The 27,135-nt window shown below is 33.7% G+C and overlaps 2 protein-coding genes across 12 annotated transcripts; one reads left to right on the top strand and one right to left on the bottom strand.

Moving 5' to 3' along the window:
* Window positions 1-316: 316 nt before the first annotated feature.
* Window positions 317-4,087, bottom strand: LOC125683815 (BTB/POZ domain-containing protein 6-like). Of its 2 annotated transcripts, none has more exons than XM_048925289.2 (3): window positions 3,934-4,087; window positions 2,667-2,927; window positions 317-2,519 (listed from the first exon to the last, which is right to left on the bottom strand). In XM_048925289.2, exons 2-3 carry the CDS (start codon window positions 2,924-2,926, stop codon window positions 1,490-1,492), a joined length of 1,290 nt encoding a protein of 429 aa, XP_048781246.2. In that variant the 5' UTR covers window position 2,927; window positions 3,934-4,087; the 3' UTR covers window positions 317-1,489. The 2 variants fall into 2 exon arrangements, with proteins under 2 accessions (XP_048781246.2, XP_048781256.2); XM_048925299.2 differs by lacking the exon at window positions 3,934-4,087 and adding an exon at window positions 3,702-3,836.
* On the top strand, window positions 4,058-27,028 carry LOC125683828 (FYVE and coiled-coil domain-containing protein 1-like). Of its 10 annotated transcripts, none has more exons than XM_056158368.1 (24): window positions 4,058-4,182; window positions 4,644-4,784; window positions 5,213-5,332; window positions 5,606-5,718; window positions 6,224-6,330; window positions 7,188-7,331; window positions 7,749-7,830; window positions 8,718-8,935; window positions 9,372-9,606; window positions 10,381-11,385; window positions 11,817-13,442; window positions 14,084-14,224; window positions 16,164-16,235; window positions 16,427-16,474; window positions 17,232-17,350; window positions 18,096-18,234; window positions 19,319-19,392; window positions 19,503-19,529; window positions 21,218-21,378; window positions 22,573-22,873; window positions 23,393-23,509; window positions 24,357-24,516; window positions 25,067-25,236; window positions 26,604-27,028. In XM_056158368.1, exons 2-24 carry the CDS (start codon window positions 4,655-4,657, stop codon window positions 26,656-26,658), a joined length of 5,364 nt encoding a protein of 1,787 aa, XP_056014343.1. In that variant the 5' UTR covers window positions 4,058-4,182; window positions 4,644-4,654; the 3' UTR covers window positions 26,659-27,028. The 10 variants fall into 10 exon arrangements, with proteins under 10 accessions (XP_056014343.1, XP_048781276.2, XP_048781280.2 ...); XM_048925319.2 differs by having other exon boundaries at window positions 8,715-8,935; XM_048925323.2 differs by having other exon boundaries at window positions 4,063-4,182; window positions 4,647-4,784; window positions 8,715-8,935.
* The last annotated feature ends 107 nt before the right edge of the window (window positions 27,029-27,135 follow it).

The raw sequence follows: 27,135 nt of genomic DNA, 5'->3' as shown, positions 1-27,135 counted from the left end.
AATAGAATAGAATGTTTATCTTCTATTAGTTGAAAAATTCAACATACAGAATGTATATTAATAAATTTTTGCAAACAATTGGAGGTTCAATATATTAGATCTTCAGGTCACCCGATGATTCAAGCTTACTTGAGCTACAGGTATGGAAGTCACCAAAAAGGATAGGAACCTCTTCGTAGTACCGGTAAGCGAAGATGCCATATTCGAGACAAAGAATTACTTTTCAAATGCTTTTCTAAATGGATGAATTTCCTCATGACTTCAATAAGATCCAATTTTGAATAGATAAATGTGAAGGATTAACGAATTGGACATGTTTTAATTTTTCAGATGCATTTATTGAATAGAATAAGATCAGTCAACGCGGCAAAACAACAAAATAGAAACCAAGGTGTGTGGTGTGTTTTCTTAACCAATATACAGTTACTGTCAGTTTTGAACTCAGCACCATGGTTTTGACCAGGTAGTCGGCATGCATCAACACATATAATTATCATTACCAATCTAATTAAAATTATATCCTTTGATCGTAGTGATATACGGGAGCGGGTCAAAGGATCTAATTTTAATTAGATTGTATCATTACACAAATCGCTGCTTTCTTGATATACTTACATGGATATATTACATACAGGCTCCCCCGATTGTCATATGCAGAACCTGCCTACTAACAACTCGTACATCCATCAAATTAAGTTTTCCAGTACAATTTCATGTTCACTCTATTTATCATTTTGGATTGTAATTCAGAAGAATTATATTTTCAAATCAATCATGAAATATCGTATAAATGTAAAACTTATACGATACCAATTTTGATGCACCAGATGCGCATTTCGACAAATAATGTCTCTTCAGTGATGCTCAACCGAAATGTTTGAAATTCGAAATAGCGATAAACTTGTAAGCGCTATTATATAGGGAAAAACAGAGTGCTAAAACGTGGAGTCAAATTCGTCTAAGGACAAGAGCTATGCATGAGGGAGATAATCCTTAATTTTGATATGAATTTCTAAATATTATCACAGCAATTAAATATACATCCGTGTTTTCAAGCTAGTAACGAAGTACTTAGTTACTGGGCTGTAGAGACCCTCGGGGACTAACAGTCCTGTTAACCAAATTATATCTGAAAAATATTAATTACTAAAGAATATCACAATTGTGAAAACCTTATGATCCCATAAATGGATCTGAAGAAAAATAAAGCAACAATTATAGTAGGTTGACTTCGTTCAAACCGTGGCGTTTTTCCCACACCAACCAATAGTATAATATTGACTTCGGACCTCGTTGTATTGGGTGCGATAAAACCAAGGATAGTCTTCATCAACAGGCTATAATTAAATATATAATTATTTATGCATCCAAAGGGCTTCTAAAATGCGATGTATCATTAATTTGTTAGAAATGACTCCGTAAATCGTATTTACAACTGATTAGAGTGTAATCAATTATAGTCAGAGGATTCCCAGATCCTGTTGATGACTCATGATAAAAGTAATCCGGGAATCTGGCCTCCCAGCATGCCGGTTTCCTCAGCTTCTCCACTACAGTCTGTAAATTTAACCTCACCGTCCTTAAAAGGGACTGAATGGCGACCATATATTCCTTTCCACGACCAGTTGGTATCGTCCAAAGTCAAACTGACACGGTATTTTCGATCTGGCACAACCTCTACAGCTTTTTGAAATTTGGCATTGTATAACTGAGTTTTTGAATCAGACTCCATACAAAAATCCTCATTTACTAAAATTTTATCCTCGTCATCCATAACCTTAACGTAGAATGTAAACTTCGCTACTGCATGACTTAATCCATAAGTTACTATTCCATGTAGTACACATTCTACGGAAGACTCAAAAGCAATTGCATTTTCTATGTCGTCTAGCACCATCTCTTCTTCATGTAATTCCATTCTCATCACTCTTTGACAAATATTCCTGGGTTTGCATTTAAACAGCCCTCGGTAGGTATTCCTATTCACACCTTTCAGCAAATCCTTTACTTCTTTCTTCTCAGCTTCCGTCAAAATACGTCGCTTCTCGATGGACGACTGAAAGAAAGCAATATTCATATTTGGAAATCTTATCTCATATAAAATATCTCCTAAAATCTCGCGGATCACCTCGTCACTTCCGCTTACACCTCTTCTTATGCATTCTTCTTCGCACCATCTTATAACGTTTTTATAAATTACATCCTCTTCCACCTGGTGATGATCGTCTGCAATGATCATTCGAACACACTCCTGTGGAAGTGTCAGGAAGGAGTCGGATTCAAGGCACTGTTTTGTTCTTTGATTGATTGTTTTCATGCTGTCGGCCATCAGATCTCCTAGATCAAACAGGAAAGCTTGGTGGTATATTTCTACCGAGTTTTCGGGTTCCAAAAGTTTTGCGTCTTTTATAAAATTCTGACATTTATCAATCAGGGTTTGAACCAAGTACTTTCTGGCCAAATACAACAATGGCATCACGTTATCTTCTGAAAGTTCAATATCGTCTGTGTACAGATATCTACAAAATTACAAATATGGAAGTACGTGAATAAAGTATCATATTTGATTCCTGCTGTTCTGAAAATAAACCCTTTTTGGAACTTGATCTCACATGATCGTAATTGTTTAACCATTAAGACATCTTTGACTAAAATTATACACAAACCTGAGAAAGCACTGAACCATTTCTACGTCCACCTCTGGTAAAGAAACTAACACCCTTCCATTTGGATCACGGTCTATCATTGGTCCTTCAAGCATAGCTTGAAAAACATGGCTACGCGCAGTCAGAATAAAACTATGACTGCGAACTTCATCTGATCTCTCACCAATATGGAATATGACGTCATAGGATATCTCATTCTCCAGCATGCGCAAAAGTGCCTCTTTTAACGAAAGAGAATCTTGCCAAGATTTGGACTCCATTCTATCGAAAAGAAATACATTTTTGTATTGCACCGTTAATACTGGTTGCACTTATTTTTAGTAATGCTCATCATATATATTGTCAAAGAGGCATAAATACATGTTGTGTATGAGCATGGTATTTTAGTCCCACTCTGGTCACGGGAACGATAAATCTCCATAGAGCTCTAGCATAATATCATAATCAATTTGACAAATCAGTATTGTTTCTTGAGAAGAATTTCCCTAAACTCCTCTGCCTCATTAAGACCACGGGAGGCACAATATGTATAGTATAGGCAAACTTGAATCTACACTAAATGAGGATGCTTTATACATACTGATTTGACAAACTGTACCCTTCTGGCTTTTGAAAAGAAAACTTTTACAAAATATATCTACATATATTCCTACGTAAACATTCATTGTGGTTTCACCCTAGTTCTGGGAATGATGGTTTGCATGAATAAACTCAGATCTTTATCATATGAGCATCTGAGGTTCAAACAACGTGAGTGGACAGGATTAAGGGAAGGAGAGATAATTGAGGAAACATATTTTTCTATTTCTTGATAAATATCACATCGAACATGACATTTAAGTACGATAGAGAGCAAAAATTTAGATTTCTGAAACACGGTAAAATTTGGACGAAATGATAAAGTAATAAATACTGTACAAAATATACTTATATAGAGACTTGAGCAAGTCTAGACATCATCACTAACGGTAGAACAGTGTATCTATCATAGGTGGCGTATCATGTCACTGACACGAGAGAAGTCTCTGTGTTTACCCGTGTTTATCTAGCTACCCGTCTCTGAACCATTTAATTTTGTTATGTCTTCAGTATAGTACGGGTCCCACACCAAACAGGCATACTCTATAGGACGGTCTTCCCAGTGGTGGAGATGGGAAAGGAATAGACCCGAGGTTATCCGATTGGAAGACCACTCCTTCCCCACAATAGACTCTCCCCCAAAACCGTAAACGTTGAAATTATAATCAATCTAATGTAACAAGCTCACCTTGGATCATAGCATCATTAATTTGACTTAACATTCACCATCCATGTTTCATTTCCACAGTAATGGGAAATCCAACATAGTTACGACTGATTATCTGTACTTTCAATTTAAGCATTCAAAGAACGAGTTAATCAACTCCGGCAGGTCATGTGACGAGTTTCATTTTCAGTTTTTTAGTAGACGTAAACAATATTTATTTTACAACATGTAATTTCGTATTTTTATTATTACAGGAGTAGAAATATACAGGTAATAATAGATATTTGATGTTTAGTCAGAAAGGGTTACGCCCAGCAAAATAAGCATCATGTGAACGTTGAAAATGTCCTGCATTATGTATTCCTCGACCTTGATTCTGTATCACATCATTTGTGGAAATAAGGATTAATAGAAGATTTACACAATAATTTCGTGGTAGTAAGTTCATCTTTTGTACGCTATTTCTGTATTTCATCAAAATGTTAGGATGTCTTTGTATGTTTGATGCAATAAAATGTATTATACTTCCCTGTACTTTTAAGTTAGTGTAAGTCAGTAAGTGTAACTAGCCATTTTTACCACTGACTGAAGGACTAGAATTATAAATTTATAGCATGACGTACTAGCTGTCATCACCTACTCTATCTGTAGATCTACAGGTATACATACGGATTTGAGTATCTTTAGAGACATATATACATTTATATAAAGTAACACTTTCTTTTCGACAGCAGAGGTAGCCATGTCTGTGCCAGTTGTGCCCTTTACCAGAGGTAAACAGCAGGTTGCCTCCTCCCCAGGGCAGCAGGTGTCACCATCCCCCACTCAGGTGTCCTACCCTCAGAATGACAAGATTGTACAAGATATATCAGGTAGGGTAAGAGAAAACAGAAATTGTAAAATTGTGCAGATTTAGAACTTTTTGTTTAAACATGCGCAATCCTTCCATCACAAAATACAATCCATTCTAAACCTTTTCAAAATTTGAATCAACATGAAATTTTTTCAACTAGATAGGTTCAAGCAATACATTTATGTATACAGCTCAGCTGTAATATGTTTGGACCAATGAAACAAGTATTGAATCAGTACCTACACAGATATAGCACCTTGCACGGTTTGTGCTCAAAAGCGGAGGATTTAACTTCTGGATTTATTTTTACAAGGACCCGTGGTAGACATATACTGCAAGGACAATGCACCCAAAAAGTAGCTATGTAGTACATATGCACTTCCTATAACAATGTTGATAAACTGAGCAAAACAACATATTCATTGTTGTTACATGTAATTTGATCAGAGTGTATTGCTGATATGAAGTCAGACTTTGAAGACAATCACCAACCACTGACTGATGATAATCAACAACTTCAGAGATTCTGTGCCAAGCTGGAATACTTGTTAAGAGCTGATATGAAAGGTATTTTCATTTTTCAAAATTGGAATGTCATCAATTATTTCTAAATACAGTCAAGCTCATTATAAGGAATGGCATGAAAATACCCAGCCATATCCAATTGTCAGTTAAATTTAACTCATGTTAAATACTGGGTTCAGGTATTTTGAACATATCTTCATGATGTAAAATACAAACAAACGAACTTTATACGATATATATGTATGACTTTTTATTGCCTCAATATTTCATGGAAATACATTACATTGTTTAACAATGACTCCTATCTTTAAACAGATAAATACACCATACTGGGAAAGAAGAAGGATTATTGGGATTATATCTGTGACTGTCTGGGATCCAGCAAGGGGATCAATGATGGGATTAAATATGTCAAAACTATCGGGGATGTAAGTGTTAAGGGAATCAGTGATTAAAGATCATGTTTTAATTACTTGTACATCAAAACTTTTGACAATGTAAATGTTAATGGATCAGTAATAGGATCAATTAACTATGTCAAAACTATCGGGAATGTAGGTGTTAAGGAGTTCAATGATTGAATTAAATATATTTGGGATGTAAGTGTTTGTGAGAATCAATAATGGCATTATTAAATATGTGATATGAGTGTTCAGGAGATTAGTGATGGTATATATTGAATACAATAAAATCATTGGGTCAACAATGGGATGGAATGTGGATATAAGAGTTAAGAATCACAAAACATACATGTAATGGAGGCTTGTACTGCGTATTTTCATATCTTGATAAGTTTTGTTTCTGTGAATAAAGCGCTACATTCATGCTGAAATTGCAGGGCTGTGCAAATACATAATGTCTTGGGAGAAATTACATGTTCACAAGCCTTGACATTGTAAATAAAGTTAATGTTCTGTAACACTTTTATTTCAGTACAAAACATCACTAGGAAAAGGAAGGGCTTTTCTGAGGTTTTGTTTGATGCACAACAGAATGGCTGACAGCATTCAGGCCTGTGTTATGAATGGAAAAGTTACAAGGTACTCAAACTGGCATTTTCAGTCAATGCAATACTTGTATGCTTTTATGTATGCTTTGGTGTACTATGCTTTGGTAAGAGTTATTTTTGTGATGTACATATCCTATAGACTAGTAATGCAAAAGTACAACTATTTTAACCAAAAGCACTTAACTCTATAAATACTTTCAATTGGATTACCTTATGAAAATACTCCAGCCTGTTACCTACAAAAATCGTGTTTGGTAAGAGCATGTGGTGTATACATTATAATAAAGATGCATGTAATATAAAGGAATGAAAAACCATCATCTAGTAATGCATGATTTCAGGAGATATTTACTGTGTAGAAATATCTTATATGTTGTTGAGGCTTCAGCAATTGATAGAAATCTGTAGATTCATTGTTATTTTGTGAGAAGCATTAAAGTACATGTATTATTCATGAATACAAAAGTCTTGCTTTTACATAAGTTTTATCTATCCTTTCATGAAGACCTTAAACATATAGCACATACAGCTGTGCATTCTCACAGTGTTTTGTTTGTTTGGGGTTTTTTTTTGTATGTAAAAATAAGTATTTATGTTATGTTGTATGCTTATAAGGAATCTACTGTAATTTTTAAATTCAAAAAGACTAAAACTTGTCAAATTATCAATTTAGAATTTACTATGTATCAAATGTTTTTAAAAGAAGTGTATTTTGTTCAAACTGTAATAATTTAGAAAGTAGGAAACTTACTGTGAACTAATGATCAATCAGAGTTATCCAATTCAAGAAAACTATATGATTACATTTTCTTATATGAAATCTGGTCAATGAATTATCAATCATTCTGAGTGTTAACCTTCTTCTCAAGACTTTATTTATATTTGTAGTGATTATTTCCACCCAAAGTCACTCTGGCTAAATCATGACAAAAGCAGCTCATTGATCAGTAACCTGTATGACCTCAGTGAACTCCAGTTTGACCTTGCTGCTAGGGGTTATGACTTGGACAATGCTTGGCCATCATTTGCAAAGTAATGATGCTTATTATCATCTTCATGGAAAAGAAAATATTAGAGTTACTGCACAAAATAGAAAATGAAGGAATGAAATTAAAAAGTTTATCAGTAATTTTATTGCAATATTTACATTCCAACACTTAATGGTTGTATATGCTTGTGTAGCTGTTTTAAAAAGACACATGATCCTCTTACTTAAATTGCCAGCCAACTTTCAAAATGTGTTGTGAAATAAGTGAGTGGATCAAAGGTTCTGATTTTGATTAGAAGACTCAATATATTTTTTGAATGAACAGTGTTGGATCATTTCTGCCCAGAATTAATATTAAGAAAGCCATATACGAAGGTTTTTTGTGTATGTTTCTTTTTGTGTTGAGATATCTGAAAACATGCAGTATTTCATCATCTCTATATATATTTCATGTTTTGCAGGAGGACACAACAAGGTAACTACAGCTGGAATCCACCAAGTCGTGCAGACAGCATGAGTAGCCTCATCAGTATACCAATACAGGTAACCCATTGTAAACAGCCTCATAATACACAATACACAGGCAAGTATGTCAGTATACACAGGTAAGTATGTCAATATACAGGTAAGTATATCAGTATTCAGGTAAGTATGTCATTACACTGGTAAGTATGTCAGTACACTGGTAAGTATATCAATATACAGGTAAGTATGTCAGTTCACAGGTAAGTATGTCAATACACAGGTAAGTATGTCAGTATACAGGTAAGTAAATCAGTACACAGGTAAGTATGTCAGTACACAGGCAAGTATGTCAGTACACAGGTAAGTATGTCAGTTCACTGGTAAGTATGTCAGTACACAGGTAAGTATGTCAGTACACAGGTAAGTATGTCAATATACAGGTAAGTATATCAGTATTCAGGTAAGTATGTCAGTACACAGGTAAGTATGTCAGTACACAGGTAAGTATGTCAGTATACAGGTACGTATGTCAGTACACAGGTAAGTATGTCAGTACACAGGTAAGTATGTCAGTACACAGGTAAGTATGTCAGTACACTGGTAAGTATGTCAGTACACAGGTAAGTATGTCAGTATACAGGTAGGTATGTCATTACACAGGTAAGTATGTCAGTACACAGGTAAGTATGTCAATACACAGGTAAGTATGTCAGTATACAGGTAGGTATGTCAGTTCACAGGTAAGTATGTCAGTATGGGCAGTGTCATCAATGTGCATGCATACAAATACATGCTCATTAGAAAATGACACTCTTAAAATTCTTAAAGATTTAAATTGTCTTTTTTTTTTCCATTACTTAAAAAATTGTGGAGAATGTTAAACATCAGATTCTTCTCATTGTTTACTTGTTTATGTGGCCTCATGGAACCAAAACAAAGTGATATATTTTGCACATTTACAGCAGGATCACCGTGGGGAGTCATTCAGTGAGTCATTTGACGTAGAGAACAGCCTTCGACAGGAGTATGGTGACCAGATAGATGCCTTGGAACAGCAGAAGAAGAGTCTGCAGCAGTCTGTGGTCCATACCAAGTCAGAGATGGAGGTACTACAGGGACAGCACAGCGAACTGAAAGGACAGCTCGAGACACTGACCACAGAAAACAAGGAACTGCAGAGAAGGTGGGACACTCCCCCTCACAACAATGTTACAGGAGTACTTCTTTGAGCTTGCTCTTATTAGTGTGCATGCTTATGTGGGCACCACATAAAGAGTACCAGTCCTGATTTTAATCTCATACTATACAGAGATGGCTTATAGGAAGGAAGACAGCGTTGAGTTTTAATGGTCATAGTTTGTAAACAATGAACAATGCAGATGATGTGCTGTTTTGCAGTGTCCTTGTAGTTAGAACATTTCATAGCTTGTCATAACACTGAAGTATAAGAATCAGGATGATGAAAAGTGATGATAGTTAGTTTATTAAATAGATTGCTTCTCGTATATACATGTATGAAGATTATGCAATTAATTTTTGTTTAACTGCTGCCTTTTGAATTAATAGAAAAGTTACGATGTGTAAAAGAAACCCTTCAACTTTTCTGTGTTGCGTTTCAGCTATGATAGGATGTGTCTAGAAGTTGAATCTAAGGAGAAGGAGATGAAAATGAAGGAAGAGGTTCACCAGAGGGAAAAGAGGAGCTTGGAGGAGGATCTAAAGAGAAGGGAGGAGGCAGAGTATTCACTTAAAGAGAAAATGGATAAACTGGAAAACTCCCATCAAGACAGTCATGGCAGCCTCAGGACTAAAATTACTGAGCTTGAGAAGAGTAATGCTGATCTTCAGATGCAGGTATAGAAATGCATTTTCCTGCTGTGACTGTCAAACATAAAATTTATTGTTAATCACCTGAAGTCAGAGATTTTGAATACAGAGCACAATAAAAGATTTGTACCTTTTGAGTAGCCAAATAAAAAAAAAATGTATATGAGCAGTTGTGAATATGATTGCTTCCAATGCATTCCCTCAATTTTTGTTCAAATTCAAGATAATATCCCACAGAAGCAGAAGTCATGTCCCTTATCAATGATATCTCCATAGGAATTTGAATTGACTCAGAAAATGTCCCCTGTTTTAATGGCTTTTTACCAATACGTTGTGTATCCTAAATCCTGTAAATGAATATTTTAAAAGTTAATTCTTTTGCAATTAGTTTGAGGTTAGATTTATTTTTAAAACATTACATACTGGAGCTTGATGGCTAGCATGAGCATCAGAAGTTCTATGAGTATGTGTGTTTGTATGATATTAAGAGGCAAGCAATCTGGTTTGATCTAAATTTGAGTTCGTTCTATCCAAAGCATTACTTTTGGGATGTATTGGAAAATCTTTTAAAATGCTTATTTTCATGAATAACAAACCTACAATTTATACTCAAAATACCGGAGTAATTTGTGTTCATGTGAAAATATGCATGCATGAACATGTCTTTGAGCAGCAACAGATCTCCCTAACTAAACTTTGCATGATAAACAAATTTTCAGTTATGGAGGCAAATAGAATCACCAAATTATTATTTTTCTTGTTTTTCAAAAGAGTTATTCCTAAAATGCTTTTGTATTGTAGGTGCGAACTCTGATGTCAGACCTCTCAGTCAGCATAGAGGGCGATACGAAAAAGTCGGATTTAATTTCTAGTCAGGACAATAAAATAAAAATATTGGAGTCTAAGAATCAGGAGCTGCTCCAGAGAGTGGAGAAAATGATTGCCAATAAAGATAACGAAGCCTCGGCTAAGATGGACTCTGTGAATCAAATGCAGGAACTGGTGGGGTCTCTAAAGGAAGTGGAAGCGGAGAAACTCCGACTAGACGTGCAGTTAGAAGAGATGAAGAAAGAAAGTGAATCAAGGAAGCTACAGATTGAAAAGACAGAGAAAGAGAAGGCTGAGTGTGAGCAAAAATGGAGTGAGAATGTTAATGACTTAGAAAGAAAGATTAAGAAAGCAGAGGAAAATGCGGAAATAGAGAGGGGAAGTCATCAACAACAGTTAAAAGAAATCAGAACGGAACTGAGCGATTTTGTGGCTAAACATGACAGGGCTGTAGAAAAAGTCAAGCAGCTTGAGAATGAGAAAGCTAGTGTAGAATCTGAGTTGAGCTCGAACAAGATAGGCATGGATGAGAAAGAGAAACAGTTATCTGAAATTACCAACCAGGTGAAACAAATGAAAAATGAACATGGTTCTCAAATTTCTGACCTCAATGAACAATTAAATGCTGAAAAGATGCTTATTCAAGAGAAAATTGAACAGTTACATGAAAGTCAAACTAAAGCCTGTGCATTGGAATCATCATTACAAGAGAAAACAAGCACTTGCTCTAAACTGAATGAAAAAATATCACACCTCTCCCATGAAAATGATGACCTTATACAAGAATGCTCAAATCTAAGAACAGAACTAAAACATGTGAATGAGAAAAATGAACTAGTGAGTAATTCCAAGGAAGAAAACCAGAAACTGGTGGAGGAAAAACTACAAGTTATCAAAGAAAAGGATAAAATCATTGAGAATATGCTTCATTCAATCAAGTGGGTTGTATCGGAGGAGGGGGAAAATCAGATTGGGAAGGTGATTTTTTGTACTCACATTTAATGAACTACATGTACACATTCTGTACAGTTAAAAATGAACAAAACTTATTCACACTTATACTTTTGTTCTTTACTCCCTACCCCCACTACATACATATGGTTGCCACACAGAATATACATGGACATATATACGTAGTTATAATGACATTTTATAGGACCTTGAAAATGCAAGCATAAGTATACAATGATTTAGTGTGTAAGAAATCTTAGATACATTGTATAATAACTCTGACTGAAAGTTTTTGTTCAGACCTCTTTTAAAGGGTTGTATGAAGTGAATTTGTCATTTTAGAACAAACTTTACTCAGATATACTTAAATGTTGAGTAATTTTAATTGTTATAATAAAATTATTATTTTTGGTCTATATCTTGATTAACAAAGTTTCTTTTAAATTTCCTTTTTGCAGGCTCCATCTGTTGAAGGGAATTCTGAATTTTCCTCTACCGTTGGAAAATTATGTGACAATATCAATGCAGTAAAATGTAAATTACATGATATTTCTTCAGAAAACTCGACTCTTCAAAATCATTTAACTGAAAACAAACAAACCATTAAAAATCAAACTGCTGAAATATCTAAATTACAAAAGGAAAAACATAGTTTACAGGAGGAAATCCAAAATTCAAAGTGTGTAACTGAAGATCTGCAACAGAAGATAATGGAGAAGGATAGCACAGTGTCGGACATGGAAAAAAGAATGAAGGAGTTGGAAGAAAAATTGACTGATACTGGGATAGAATTACAGAAAATCTCAACTCAAAGGGAGGAATGTGTGACCCAAATTAAGAATTTACAGGAAGAGATCACTGAAAGAAATAGTGAGATGGCAGCTTGGAGAGAAAAGTCGTCTAAAACGGAGGCAGAGCTACAGCAAAGCTGTAAAACAAATGAAGACAACACAGTAGTTAAAAAGTCTTTGGAAGAGAAAATTAAAGAGGGTGAAAAGATTGTGTCCTCTCAGTCACAGAAAATTAGTGAGCTCCAAAGCGCTGTGTCAACATTAGAGGAAAGTGTTAGAGGAACTCAAAATGAGGCTAAGTTGTGGAAAGAAAAGTATGATGCCCTTTCATCTGAAAATGGGGAACAGTCAAGAAAAATGGAGGAACTTGCTAAAAGAAATAGTGAACTTCAAAACAACATCGAGACAGTGCAAAAGGAGAAATCACTTATAGAAGAAAAGAAAAAGGTTGTACAAACTAAATTGTTTGACTTGGAGTGTGAATTTTCATCAATGCAAGAGGAGAAAAAGAAACACATTAAAGAACTTGAGACAGATTTAAAACAAAAGGAGGCAGAGAGAACAGATTTAAAAGTGAAAGTAGAAGAAGCTCTAAGTGATCTTCAAAACATAGGAGAACAGCTGAAAAACACTTCTTCACAGTTAGAAACAGTGTATAATGAGAAGGAAAAATTGGAAAGTGAAAAACACGAATTAGGAGTGCAGTTAACTAAGTTACAGGAAGAGATTGGTCGACTTGAGAAACACAGGGAGGACAGTGAGGTTAACCTACGGAATGTTCAAGATGAAAGTCTAAAACTCAGTGAAGAAAAGAAGACATTATTAGAGAACATTGAAAAGTTACAAGGGGAGAATACCAAACTTTCTCAAGAAATGGATACACTTAAAGAACTGGAGGAAAGTGAAAGTTGTAAACTTAGAGCAAAATTGACTGACCTGGAAGAGGAACAGAGGAGAAAAGACAATGAATGGGAAATTGAAAAACAGAAAGCGGAGAATAATTGTCTTGTTTTAGAAAAGACAGTTTCGGAGATTGATTCAGAAAGGGGTTCACTGCGGGAGAAAGTAAGGGAGCTGGAAAGTGAATTGAGTGAGAAATCTGAGAATATTGAAAGATTGGATTGCTCCTTAGAGAAGGCCATGACAGAAAACCAATCGCTGAAGCAGAATCAAGAAGAAGAGCTGAACTCACAAATGACATTAAACTCTGAAAATGAATCATTAAAGCAAGAAATTAGAGCTCTAAACTTTCAGTTAAGCTCAGATCAAATTGAACATGAGAAGTCTTTGCAGGTATTTACATTTAATGGTTTTATATAACAAGCAAAGTACATACTCTTATCATAACATGCCATGTTCATGCTGGCTGCATGTACCATGTAAGTGGAATTTTTAGCGAGACACAAATTTAATGATTTTTCCATGAAAATTGGTATATATATTTAGGGAGAGCTAATTTTAGCAATTCATAATTCCAAGAAAGATAATTATTACCTACAGCTGTACCTGTACGATATAGAATAAAATGTTAGCGATATTCAATTTTTGTGATCTCGGCATCCTCGCTATTAATGCCAAAATTAAATCCTCGCTTAAAAAATTCTGCTTATACGGTATACTGTAGAATCATTTAAATTCTTGGAGGCCAATTTTCGTGGATTGCTGAATTTTTACAGGTTCGTGGGGACGTAATTTTGTGGATTTATATATTTGTAATATATATTGTATATATATATATAATATATATTGTATATTCGTAGAGGATGTAAATTCATGGGTGAGGGGTACCCATGAATTTCACGAAAATTGAGCCACCACGAGTTCTATTGATTTCACAATATATACGTTGCATGCAGTGATTTTTAGTACATTGAATTTGACATTTTAAAAGGTATCTTTTTTGTATAGTAAGTGAAATGTTTGCTTTGTATCAGAGCTATGCTTCCAAAGAGAATGATCTGAAAAATAATGAGGAAAAACTTCAGGAAAAAGCAACGCAGATACAGGCATTAGAGGATGAACTTTCATCCATGAAAAGAGAACGGGAGATGGAAAGTACGGACAGCAACAAACAGGTACACAGAATGTCAGCTCTTGTTTAAGACAAAGGTTTCCTTATCGCTGAAAAAACGACAATTTTTTTATATTTTGTATGTACATTTCCAATGTTTTTGCCTGATAACACTCTTTACCAATTGAAATGGTAGCCATTTCCTCATGAATGTGAATGATGTGCGTATGAATCTTGATGAATATAGTATATGTCTCTTTTAACGACTGGGAATTCTCCAACAGAAATGAAAATAGAATGTAAATATACAATTATATAAGAAATAAATATCACTTTTGAAAATGCATGAGGGTATGAAGAACAATGCTTCACGTCAGTGTACTTTTCATGGCGTGCTAACGCTCTTCGTGAAGTATGCAGGCATAAAGTGTCACAATTCATAACGTCATGAAAATAGAATGTAAAATAGAAATATAAAATTTATTTCTTAAATGACTGATTTAGAATGCAGACTGCCCGGGAGGGGCCCTGTTACACTAAATAACTTTTATGTTCTAAGAAGCATCATCTCAATCCGAGTTGTCTGGCTTACATAGTCAATTGATTGGAAATCACGTTACAAGATACTGTGTATGTATTGATAAAGTACCTGTCTCCTTTTTCATGAATAATAAAGTCCTTACTGCTGTAGCTACCCATTAACACCTATATTAAGTTGTCATCATTTCTAGGGTACAGCTGATGAGATGTAAACAACATAATTAATCACTATTAACTCATTACTGGAATGATTATTTAAAGCAGATTATTCAAATTATTTATGATTTTTACATTTGGTATGAATTCAAATAAAAATAGATAAATGAGTTGGAAAATATATTACAAACTACATGAACTATTGAAAAAGAATGCATACTTTAAATTAATAATTTGATCCCTGTACTGACTAGGCAGAAAATAAATTTCAAATATGCCAGGCATATACAATGGTGAGACAAGTGCTGGTTTGCAAATAAAATATTTTATTATACAAATTTCGTTCAAAACCATTTTTCTAAATAAAAATTAAGTCATTTCTGGTCCAGTTTAGATGAAATAAAAACTAGGAACTACAGAAATCCTCATGGTTTCTCCCCACAGTTTTGTGACCAACCATTACAGAAACGTGATGATTTTTACTACATTGATTCTCTATAAAACAGAATGAGAATTGCTGTAATTATAATTTCAATCTACCCAGTAGTTGGTCTAAGAATGATCGTAAAATCATGATCAGAATATATACCAACATTTCTAGGATTATTGTTTTTTATTTCATACAAATTTCTTTTGTGTAATTTCATTTTGAAGATATATGAAATACATAATGAATTGTTTGTTTGCAAACTCACTCTTGTCTTATTAAATAATGTAAAATGATAATGTGGCAGAAAAAGTTTATTTTATATCAGTCTACACCATCATATGATATCTTGAAAATGTAAAAATAGAATTTTTTGATAAAATGCCATATTGTAGTGATAGCATATACTAAGTATGCCAGAGTTCTTATATTTTGAAGTTACAAATTTCATATGTTTAGTTTTGGATCTATTTTAACTGCTTTATATGTTATAAAAATATATCAAAATAGCAGGTACAGTTGTTAATTGAAAATGCTTTAATTTGAGGAAGGAAATTGAAATCCAAAAAGTGCCAAACAATTGGACATTTAATGTCTGATGGAAAACAGATGAAGCACATGTCTTACAAATAATATGTAGTTCCATTTAATCATGTTGTCAGATTGAAATATTAAACTATGGGCTCTTCCATGAAAACCATCAATACTGGTGCGTGTGTTGCTGCTGTTGCCTTCATTGCTGATATTGGGATGTGCATATTGCCAACTGGCAACTTCATTAACGTAAATCAATTTTGATTTTGCCAGCAAGGTTGCCAGTAAGGCAACATTAATTGAAAACAGTGTGGATATACAATACAAATGTGTTTCTTATATATAGCTTGAAGAGATGAGCTCTCGAATACTGGTGTTGGAAAAAGAGAAAGAAACTCTTACAGAGGATTTAACACAGGTAAAATTGTGTTAAAAATTTGTCCATATCAAATGCACTGGGGCATAATGCTTGATTATTTCCTTATACTATTAAAAGTGAAATAAGCATAATATGAATGAATTGAATTTGTCACACATGTGTAATTTACATGAACTATGGAATACTCAAGTTTAATAGCAATATATGTATTCCATTTCTTTTTTTTCCAGAAAACAAAAGAATTGGAATTAAAAGAGAATTTATGTGTACAGTTCAAGGTGAGGGTATAGCTTTATAAATAACAGTACTGTACTGATACAGTTTTTACTTATTATAAACAATAAAATGCTTTCTTTGTTGTTTTATCACCCTGTTTCATCGGATGATGAAGGTAGCTAGCATTTGCAGAAAAAATGCATAACCCACTTAATATGCAATTTTGTGTGCAATGAATGCTACCTTCATCACCTGATGAAACAACAAAGAAAGACATTTTATTGTTTACATTTATATTTTTATGTATTATTCAAAAATATAAACTAGAATTAAGATCTAAAATATCATATGGTTGACCAATTTGTTACGTTAAATGGAACAGTCAATGCACCCTTTGACCTTGATGACACTCCATATTTGGTAATGATTTTGCAGACAGGTGGAACTAGAAAACTGGATGATTTAGTTTGCAACAAACATGTATTTACTGCATGATGAAAGCAATGTCAATTTCAAAAGAAATATATGAGAAAAGATTCAGTGAAATATATGAGAAAAGATTCAGTGAATGTAAATATTCAACAGTATCCAAATTTTGCACTCTGATTACACACACATGCATGTTAAGCTTACCAGAAGTCATTTTTGTCATCATCTGCTGTTTAATGTTAAAAGTGAATTTAATGCTGGAATATTGTGTGACAGTTTTCAATAAAAAATTCTGAAACCTCACGAGTGTTGGAGCAGATAGAGATGGGCCTTTAAATTTTGGGCAGATCTGACAAAATTCTTTATACATGTATGATATGTTTTCTGAAGGCACGGGATGAAGACAAGAGCAAGGAACTGAAATCTATAGAGGAGGGCAAGGACAAGGAAATTTCACAACTGAAAAGTGATATGAAACAGCTGAAAAAGAAAATTGTTCAACTTACAAAGTAAGTATATTTCAAAATAAATTAATGCAAATTAAGTTCAATTTCTTCCATGATATGTTAGCATAACCAACAAAGAGAAATGATGTGTCATGAAGTCTTGATCTACAATCAGTCTGATTTGCAGACATTTACACCTTGTCAATGTTGGCCTTAAAGGGATTCTATGAATTCCATGTTTGTTTAAACAATATGTCATAAATCATGTGGTCAAATAGTATTTATTGACAGGCTGACCATTATCAACTGCAGTGCATAATTGATTTCCCACCTTATCATAGTTTATAGATTTCAGTATTCATCTAATAAAAATGGCAATAAGCTAAAGAACATATTTATATATTTGGTATTAGACACAGACACTTGTTGATTTTAAATTAATTTTTACCAGAAAAATATAGGAGGTCCTTGTTGAATCATGTATTACACAAATTCAGCACCAAAATTTGACAAGACGTTCTTATAGAAACTACGGACCAATTTCCTGAATATTGTGTATCAGGTGCTTTGTCAGTGTATGATGGGCAACACTAAATGTTGTTGATAGTAATATATTTCTACTTACAGTGCAAGTTCCTTAGTTTTTAATGTCAAGCAAGTCAATCAGCCATAAATGAAATTTCTTATGTGATTTGCAATCCTATTTTGATCTTGTTATTTCTCGCCATTTCAGAATGACTAAACAAAAAGAAATCTTTCGAGTTTGTGAACGGTGAATCTAGAATTACCAATTTATTTTTTGATACAGGGAGAAGGACACACTTTGGCAGCAGACTGATCGTTTAACATACGAACAGAAAATGCAGTCATCTGCGAAATGGATTGATGAGAAAACAGTTACCAACTGCATGGGCTGCAAAGCAGAATTCACATTTATGGTTAGAAAGGTGCATGTTGTGGTATTTTTTATTCCTTTTAATCTTTTGTTCCTACAATTAAATCACAATTGACATAAAACAAACTTTTAAATGTTTTAGAACACATGTAGTGCCATATTCCTACATAAGGGCACCTACAGTATATTGAGAGAGTTAGGATGACTTTTTAATGCATATTTTGTAAATTACCTTCAACCACAAAACTCTTTGTAAATATATATATTCTGCAAAAATCATAATTTGCACCTAATTTTGACACAAACCACAAAATTGCAGCCATAGAAAAAAAAAGCATGTAGTTCAGTGGACTACACTGGTACCTGTTTGTGTATTGTCAGAGTTGGTTTTTAATGTTATCATGATCAGCATACAGTAAGTGCATGTACTCATTCCTCCAGAACTTTTGGTTTGTGAGCTTCAACTGATTAAGAAATGGATTGCATGTTTTGGATTCTACTTCAAATTGTTGCAGAACTGCTTTGTTTTTAATCTGGTTAAAATTCTTGATTTTTGAGGTGAAACTGTCTTGATAGAATCTAGATAAAACCAGTATGTGTGATTTGTGCAGGCACATGTATCATTCACAATCTGATGCATTAATTCCCCCATGTATTTACATGTCCTGTATACAAGGTTATATTTTTCTCTTATCCTAAATGCGAAAATTCAACACTGGGTGAATATAAATTCCTTCAATACTTTAAAGTAGCAAGAAACAATTTTGGTTGAATTTAAATCTGGACAAAATCATTTTTCCAAGGTGTAAGGACAAAAATAACGGAAGCAAACATTTTCCAATACTGTAGAATCATTTAAATTCGTGGGGGCCAATTTTCGTGGATTTTTGAATTTTTACGGGTTCGTGGGGACGTAATTTCGTGGATTTATATAATTGTAAGATTCTTGTATACTAGTTGTCTTTATTCGTTGAGGATGTAAATTCGTGGGTGAGGGGTACCTACGAATTCCGTGAAAATTGAGCCACCACGAATTCTAATGATTCCACAGTATGCAGTAGTATACTGTATGTTTTGAGATGGTCCCTGCATCTATCCTTCATCCCACTTTTCAGTGAAAGTTGTTTTCATTCCAGCACCATTGCCGGTTGTGTGGTCAAGTATTCTGTCACAACTGCAGCAACAATTATGTTGACTCCACCCACAGCAGGTAGGCTTTAAGTTTCATAATTATACAGACTAATGAATTGTGTGAGTAATGAGGAACATGAATTTACACTTCATACGACTATTTTAGCTTCAATCCTCTCCTCATTTCAGATTTATAGGTGTTCTTGAGTTTAACAAGTTAGTACAATTTCCTGCATTATATGCTTCATAGACAGTTTCTTTTGCTGTGTTTGATTTATGATGATAATTTGATGAGTCTGTCAAAAGACTATTCATAAATCATCTCGAAATGGCCTGATACTCGTAGAACATTACACATTGTAAAATATTGATGAGAAATAGTAACCCATGATCCTTCAAAAGGATGAAGTGGGATGTTAAATATTTTAACAGTTTAAAATTTTTGCAATTACTTTTCTCTTATTCCTACTAGGCATGATGGGTAAAAATATTACGTACAATTACTTCCTTGGCTTATGGGAACTTTATTAATTGTTTGCTTTACATCTCAATTTGCCTATGCTTTTGATTCATGATCCAGCTGCAACTACATGTATCTGGCATTATTATATACTTTCAATTTTATCTCTTCTTTTTGCTTTAAATGTTTACGGGAAGATATCACACGATATATATCCGGAAACATTCTGGCCCGCAAACATTACATCACAATCAAATTTCTACACCGTTAATTTTCAAATTTTTCGTGTTTTTCATCTTTTACTCATTTAAACCAATAAAGAAATTGTTAAAATTAAAATTATTGTTAGTTTCTAAATGAAATTGAAAGTATATAATAAAAAGGTTATAGACTTTGTTTGGGAAAATATGACGACCTCGTTTTTTGTCGCGGACGGACCTCGCTACCAAAAAACTCAGTCGTCATATTTTCCCATACAAAGTCTATAACCTATAATTACAAACTAATTCTAGTCTTTTACTTTCACTTTGATATTGTTAAAGATTCACTTACATTGACTATTGCATGAAAATATAATATACTTAAGGTAGTACTCTACATCGTCATAATGGCTGACTTCCTTTAAAAACATGGATGAAAAAATCGATATCAGCAATATTTGTCTTTTCCTTTTCCATTTAAATACCTAGCCGAGTAGCTCAGTAGGTTTGAATACCGACTGCTGAACTGTAGGTCGCAGGTTCGAGTCCAGCAGGGGTTTTAATTTTTTTTCAGATTACCTTTTACTAAAACTGTATTTTTTGACAAAATAAAGTAAACTTCAAAATTTTCAACTTCGAAATATTGTTGTACATATCCTCCACTTTTCATCTACATCAAATTTCTCTGGTGTAGCATACCTCCTTAAGGAATATACATTTAGGTATAGGTTTATTGTATTAGGGAGATATAAAAATAATGGAAGGGTAAATCATATAATCGGCAGAAATTTTCCCATGCTTCTATTGTTTTATATCTCCCATGTAAATATAAACAATCTAGACCTGTGTTCCTTATATTTACATTTGTGACACTCTTCTTTCTAGAGTATATATACACTTTAATGTAAAATTGAAGGGTCACCTGCATGTCACAGATCCTATTAGAGAAGTGCAATACAGTGAAACTGCGTAGTTTGTTACCGACATAACAAGGAGGAATGTGAATGTACAGATATGAATAGAATATGATCAACACCATGTTGAGAGTAATGCCTGACAACATTCACTCAATCTCAGAACTGGCCTACACAAAGAAATGCTTTAGCATAAGGCTTACGTCAATGCATTGCTTGTAGAATGTACTAATATAATCAATTATTAACAACTACATGTAAATGCAGAAAACTTAAGTGATATTTCAGAGTATATGGTATTGAAATATTCATGCTGTCATCTATTTCCAGTAAGAAATCCCGTGCCTGTAACCATTGTTACCAGAAGTATGTACAATCTGATGACCTCAGTTCCTCCATGATTAGCAGACTACAGGAGGATGACGGTGCAGAGGACTCAAGCGAGGAGGATCAGACGTCTGCTCAAGTCCTTAACACTGCAGCTGTGTCTGGTAGTTACCTAATGTGCCTTCAAATGAGAAATAAATTTCTGCTGGCATACTTCATGAAGCACGTTAGACTAGTACTTCATGAAAAGTATGCCAGCCAGCATATAGTGTTGCAGTTCAAACTCTCATGCATGAAATCTATTTTTATGCCCCCGAGATCGAAGATCGGGGGAGGGGGCATATTGTTTTTGTCCTGTCTGTCATTCCGTCGTTCTGTCATTCCGTCATTCAGTCTTAAACTTTAACCTTGCTAATAACTTTTGAACAGTAAGTGATAGAGCTTTGATATTTCACATGAGTATTCCTTGTGACAAGCCCTTTCCGTGGGTACCAACATTTTTTACCCTCTGACCTTGACCTTGGAGTTTGACCTACTTTTTGAAAACTATAACCTTGCTAATAACTTTAGAACAGTAAGAGATAGAGCTTTGATATTTCACATGAGTGTTCCGTGTGACAAAACCTTTCCGTTGGTACTAAACCTTTTGACCTTGACATTTGACCTACTTTTAATTTTTTTTTTACATTGGTCATAACTTCTAAATGGTAAAAATTAGAGCTTTCATATTGTACATGAGCATTTCTTGTGACAAGATCTTTCTACTGGTACCAAGATATTTGTCCTTGTGACCTTGGCCATCTTCGGAATTGGCCATTATCGGGGGCATTTGTGTTTCACAAACACATCTTGTTTATATTGACATTCTAATGTAATTTCTGTTAGGATTCTCAGCTTTAAAAAAAAAAGTTCTATATTATCAAGATACATTTGCATTTTGTTCACAACTGCAATGCATTCATGAGAAAATGGCAAACATAAAGATATCAAAGGCAAAAACATTGATGATGTAAATATTATAGAATGCAATACATCATACAATGTATTTGTTTGGTCAGGCTGTATTTATTTGGACACCAACAATCAGCAGATTACCGAACTGTTGCACTAGATGTGTTTTGATTGGCTAATTCACTGATTTTGAGGCAGCTAAATGAGCATTATAAAAATGGGAAGGTTTCTATTGTAATGTCATAATAGAATGACACAAAAACTTGGCATCAAGCTTAAAACTTTTCATGCTGTATTTTATATAACAAAGAAGCAAAACTAAACGAAATATGACATAAATATCAAGCAAAATGCAGGAATTGCATAATCTGTTGGTGTAAATTGCTGACTTTGTTATTGTATTGCAGGTCAAGAGGATACTGGGTGTAAAACTGAGACTTGCAGCAATAATGAAATTGTAGTTTTAATGAATGAATCACCCCCATCAGTTTTCGACATTCCTCCCCAAAATACCTCAACCCCATGCAAAGCTTCTGGAGAGCAAAGCCCAGGAGCAACAGCTGCACCGGAGAGACAGACGAGCGATGTCGATAGACCTGAACCAGACGAGGTCGTGATACCAGGTCAAGTGGCAGCCAATATTTCAATTTCTGTAGTTGGACAAAATGAAACAGACGAGATCAAACGGGTGAAAAAAGGAAGTGTGGGGTAAGAACAACAGATAACAAAGATGGTATTATTCAGTGGTTGTAGTTTCTTTATATTGTATACAGGGTTAATTTTTGCCCCATGTTTCTTTGCCCTTCTTGCCCTTTGCAAATGGTTTCACCTTGTTTTAAATTTGCCCAGACACAATTGTGTTTAAAAAGAGAGAACAATTTTGCCCAGTCTAAATTTGCCCACTTACAAGAGCAAAAATAAAATGGGTAAATATCTCCCTGTATACAGTAGTGCATTCTGCAGATTGTGTACTTGGGCTATGATTCTTGGATTGATGGGGATGTGAAATATGTATTCAAGTTGCCGTCTGTTTCATCATTTTTCTCATACCACATCAACTGATTCAGAGAATGCATACTATTTTCCTTTGAGAGAATTTCACGTCTGCTGCATTTCAAACGTGAAACACGTAGATTTCAGACATGCACATGAAGAATCATTACTATAGACATTGCATGTGATTTTAAGAGGACCAGACTGTACTGATGTATGCACTGATGTTTTAAGGGATGGAAATGAGGGGTTGTCTAAGGACGAGATATTTCACTTGGTGAGTAACGAGGAGATCGCCAGATCACAGAGTGCTTCATCAGAGGAATTCCAGTATCGGGATCCAGACCCCAAGTAGGCAACACTCAGAATAAATAAAATATATGTAATGTGCCTTAGTTGATATGATCTTGTCAAATAAGCCTCTGTTTGTTACTTGATAAAGGCAGTAAAAATAGGACAACGTTGTAATTGGAAAAAATGTCATTTAAATTATTTTAAAGTGATGATGTTTTATATATATATATATATATATATATATATATATATAATATATATATTATATATATATATATATATATATATATATATATATATATATAAACAACCAGTGTGGGGTATAAGTAGAAAAATATATATATAACAACATATATCACATAGGTATGATGATGCATTTTGACCCCCTAGATGGGTTTTACAATTTCATAAATCAGGCCTGACAACGTTATATGAAATATACATCATAAAATAGACAGTCATTGCAGTCATACTCTGTGTGTACACTTTATGATATGAATACTATTCATTGATGTTAATGAATCCTTTATTTACTGCATGTAAACATTCATTTGTATACTATTTAACCTGCATGGTTTCTTTTTCTTTCAAACTTATTTACGTTGACTTTGCTCTTTTGCATGTAGTTATTTTTCCATGCTACAATATCAAAGATAAGAATTTTACAGCAAAACAGGGGCACTAAATTTCACAAATGTATTTTGATTTTTATAATTAAATATTCCCTTGAATTATTGCGTTTACTTATCATGGTTTTTAGGATTTTGATGAGAATTGTAAAAGATGTATTGTACATAATGCAAGTTATCAATTTCTTTTCAAGAGATTACCAGTAATACATGCATGTGCATTTCAAAAAGTAAAATGATAAATGGCTACTTTCTTGTTTTTTAAAATGCTTTAGTGTGACGACTGGCATCACAATTAATGCTGAGGAATTAGAGAAAGGGGAAGTAAATAACTCTTGTGAATTTTGGATCAAGGCTGGGAAGAGTTATGCCGTCCCAGTGGTCATTGATAAACAAAATACAGTGCTGTGTTGGGAATTTACATCTCATCCCAAGGTTTGTTTCATGTAGTGTAGATTCCTTATTTTACACAACATGATTCATACATGTCAAAGTGCGTGAACATGAATTCATGTGTTGTATTTTGATCAAGAATTCTTTCATGTATTTTAGCAACAGAAAATTAAAAGGAAGTAATTTTATTTCGCGATAGACGCCTCTCTGCATATAATTAGGAATCTTCAGTGTTCATTTGAGTGTTTTAGAGTGATTTAATTTGTTATAATGTAGTTTGCGATAGCTTTGAAAAAAAAAAAAAAAAACAGATATGTGTACATCATTCAAAAGTTGCTTTAATGCACATGTATATGTAGGTATATTTATTTTAAAGTAATCGGCTCTGAAAACAATGTAAACTTTCAATGCATGGAGGTTAATTATGGTACATGGAGTTGTACCTGTGAATACCGGATTTTTATCAAAGTCATTCTTTTGAATGATGCCGTGATAAAAGTGAAAGTAGAAGTATCTTTAGTATATGATCCCTGTATGCATGGCTTATATTCCTACAGTAGACAGTTGACTCTACTGCTTGTTTTGGTGATAGGATGTGGTATTCAGTGTTACATACATGGAGTTTGAGAGACCTGACCCAGCTATGACACATCATTTGGTGCCATCATGCAAATGTGACTCGCATAAACAGGCTGTTCGTGGAGAACTGACGGCCAAACAGACTGGGATATACACACTCTTTTTTGACAACACGTATTCTAGGCAAGTGATAATTAGGGACCTTACTACTTAAACAACTTTCTGGAAATATGTGTAATTTGAAAGGAGGCAGTTTGATGAATTGCTAATTTTTTTAATGTTTCATCTAGTGTACATATTTACTATTCAATCATTAGCAAGATTATTGTACATCAAGTTAACAACTATTTCTAAAAGCCCAGCCTTAGAAAATACATGAAATTTAACTTGCAATACGCCAGTTTCGAGATACATTTGAGTTATTTCCCTTTGAAGAACTCTCGTACATAGTAAGGCGCAAAACAACTTGTTCAGATGCGGGAGTGGAACAAATATTCATCACTGCATAAGTATATGTACTTAGTATTTTTCTCATACGCTGTTTCATCACCTGAACTCAATTGATACACAGACTAAGTTAGTGAGAAGTATTCAGGGAGTAATTAAATACATGAAATTCTTATTATATCTCGTAATTTCGTTGGTCATAGTTATCATATCCAGGATGTTACTTTCAAATATGACATTGTTTTATGTCTCTACTTTAGTAAAACATTTTTTTCAATAGTATTTTGTATTTCCTACATTTACATATTTAAAAAGAAACCGGTTTTAATACATTTTATTGTCTTCCTCACTGACTATAGGTCCACTCGAGCTCTGTCCCACTTAGGCACTCAAAGTTCTACTAAATGGACCTCCTTCACAGGAGAGCTCTTATCTCAAAACTGACGTATTGTTTGAATAATCAGAAAATGCATGTACATTTTGTAGATAAGTTAATTATTATACCAAATATGAAAATCCGTGGAGAATGATGTATGAGATAATGCCAGTTTCAACTAACATCAGTAAATATCATGATTCAATAATGCAATGCAGGATCACTATCCTGAACATAGTTTCAAGACAATATCTGCCATGGAAAAATAGTCTTGAAATTTTCACTAGTAGATGTCCTTGAAAAAATGGTTGATTTATTTTCGAAATTCATTATCACTTAATATGGATCCGACCTTGACTTTTGCTGTTTATTTGGAAATTACATAGCAATAAGTATTAAGAAAAATAGTAAGAAAAACAAAATGGAACACACTGACAATCAAATAAATGTACAGGAAATAACCTCTAGTCCCCTTTGGTTTCATCTGTAGGATACTGATAATTCTCATCCGAGTCAATGGAAATCAAAAGTCTAAATATGAAATACCACAATTCACCATTGTATGCTACACCTACTAATCTCATACGAATATAATGTAACGTAATTTTTTAATTGTGATATGTGTGAATTTCGAAAGAATATAAATTGAATGTAATTATGACATTCGGATAACAAACTTTTGCAGTAAATATGCATCACATTTACATGAACTCTGTTTTTGTTTCAGGATAACTGCCAAACGGATTAGTTACTCCTTGTGGACAAGACACATAAGCGACTGAAACCTCATACTTCTAAATCCTAAATTATTTACTTATTCAATTTGAATGATTTTTTAATATGAAATAAGAAAAGAAGGACTGTAAATGTTGTAATACAATGTACTGTAGATTCCATATTTTACGTGAGTACTTAATATCGCAAAATGACTATATATTTATGAATTTACAGTACAGCAATGTACATGGACTTACAATGTAATATCAGTTATGATTAATATCCAGAATTTGTATGACTGTTACTTTGTTTATTAATTGCAAAATCATACTAGTGAACTACAGGTACAGATATGTTATAATGATATAGATACATATCAACATGGCCATAATAATTTTAGTCTTGTTCTGAATGAAATAAACTTTTTAAATATAATCTAGTTGTTCATATTTTACAAGTCTTGAATTAATGGAGTGGGTTCAGTTTGCTAAGAACTGTCCCTATAGACCCTTTCACGATAATTTCCGCACATGCGCACTCGA

This window comes from Ostrea edulis, chromosome 1 (genome assembly GCF_947568905.1).
Source record: "Ostrea edulis chromosome 1, xbOstEdul1.1, whole genome shotgun sequence".
Taxonomy (NCBI): Eukaryota; Metazoa; Mollusca; class Bivalvia; order Ostreida; family Ostreidae; genus Ostrea; species Ostrea edulis.
Note: the sequence above shows the minus strand (reverse complement) of the source record. Positions and strands in the feature narration are given on the sequence as shown.

Coding starts and splice junctions, on each gene's coding strand:
- LOC125683815 (XM_048925289.2), bottom strand. CDS start 2,926: ATGGAGTCCAAATCTTGGCAAGATTCTCTTTCGTTAAAAGAGGCACTT. Junction 2,520..2,666: donor ATGGTTCAGTGCTTTCTCAG/GTTTGTGTATAA, acceptor GTAATTTTGTAG/ATATCTGTACACAGACGATA.
- LOC125683828 (XM_048925319.2), top strand. CDS start 4,655: ATGTCTGTGCCAGTTGTGCCCTTTACCAGAGGTAAACAGCAGGTTGCC. Junction 19,393..19,502: donor GTTGACTCCACCCACAGCAG/GTAGGCTTTAAG, acceptor TCCTCATTTCAG/ATTTATAGGTGTTCTTGAGT. Junction 25,237..26,603: donor TTTGACAACACGTATTCTAG/GCAAGTGATAAT, acceptor TTTTTGTTTCAG/GATAACTGCCAAACGGATTA.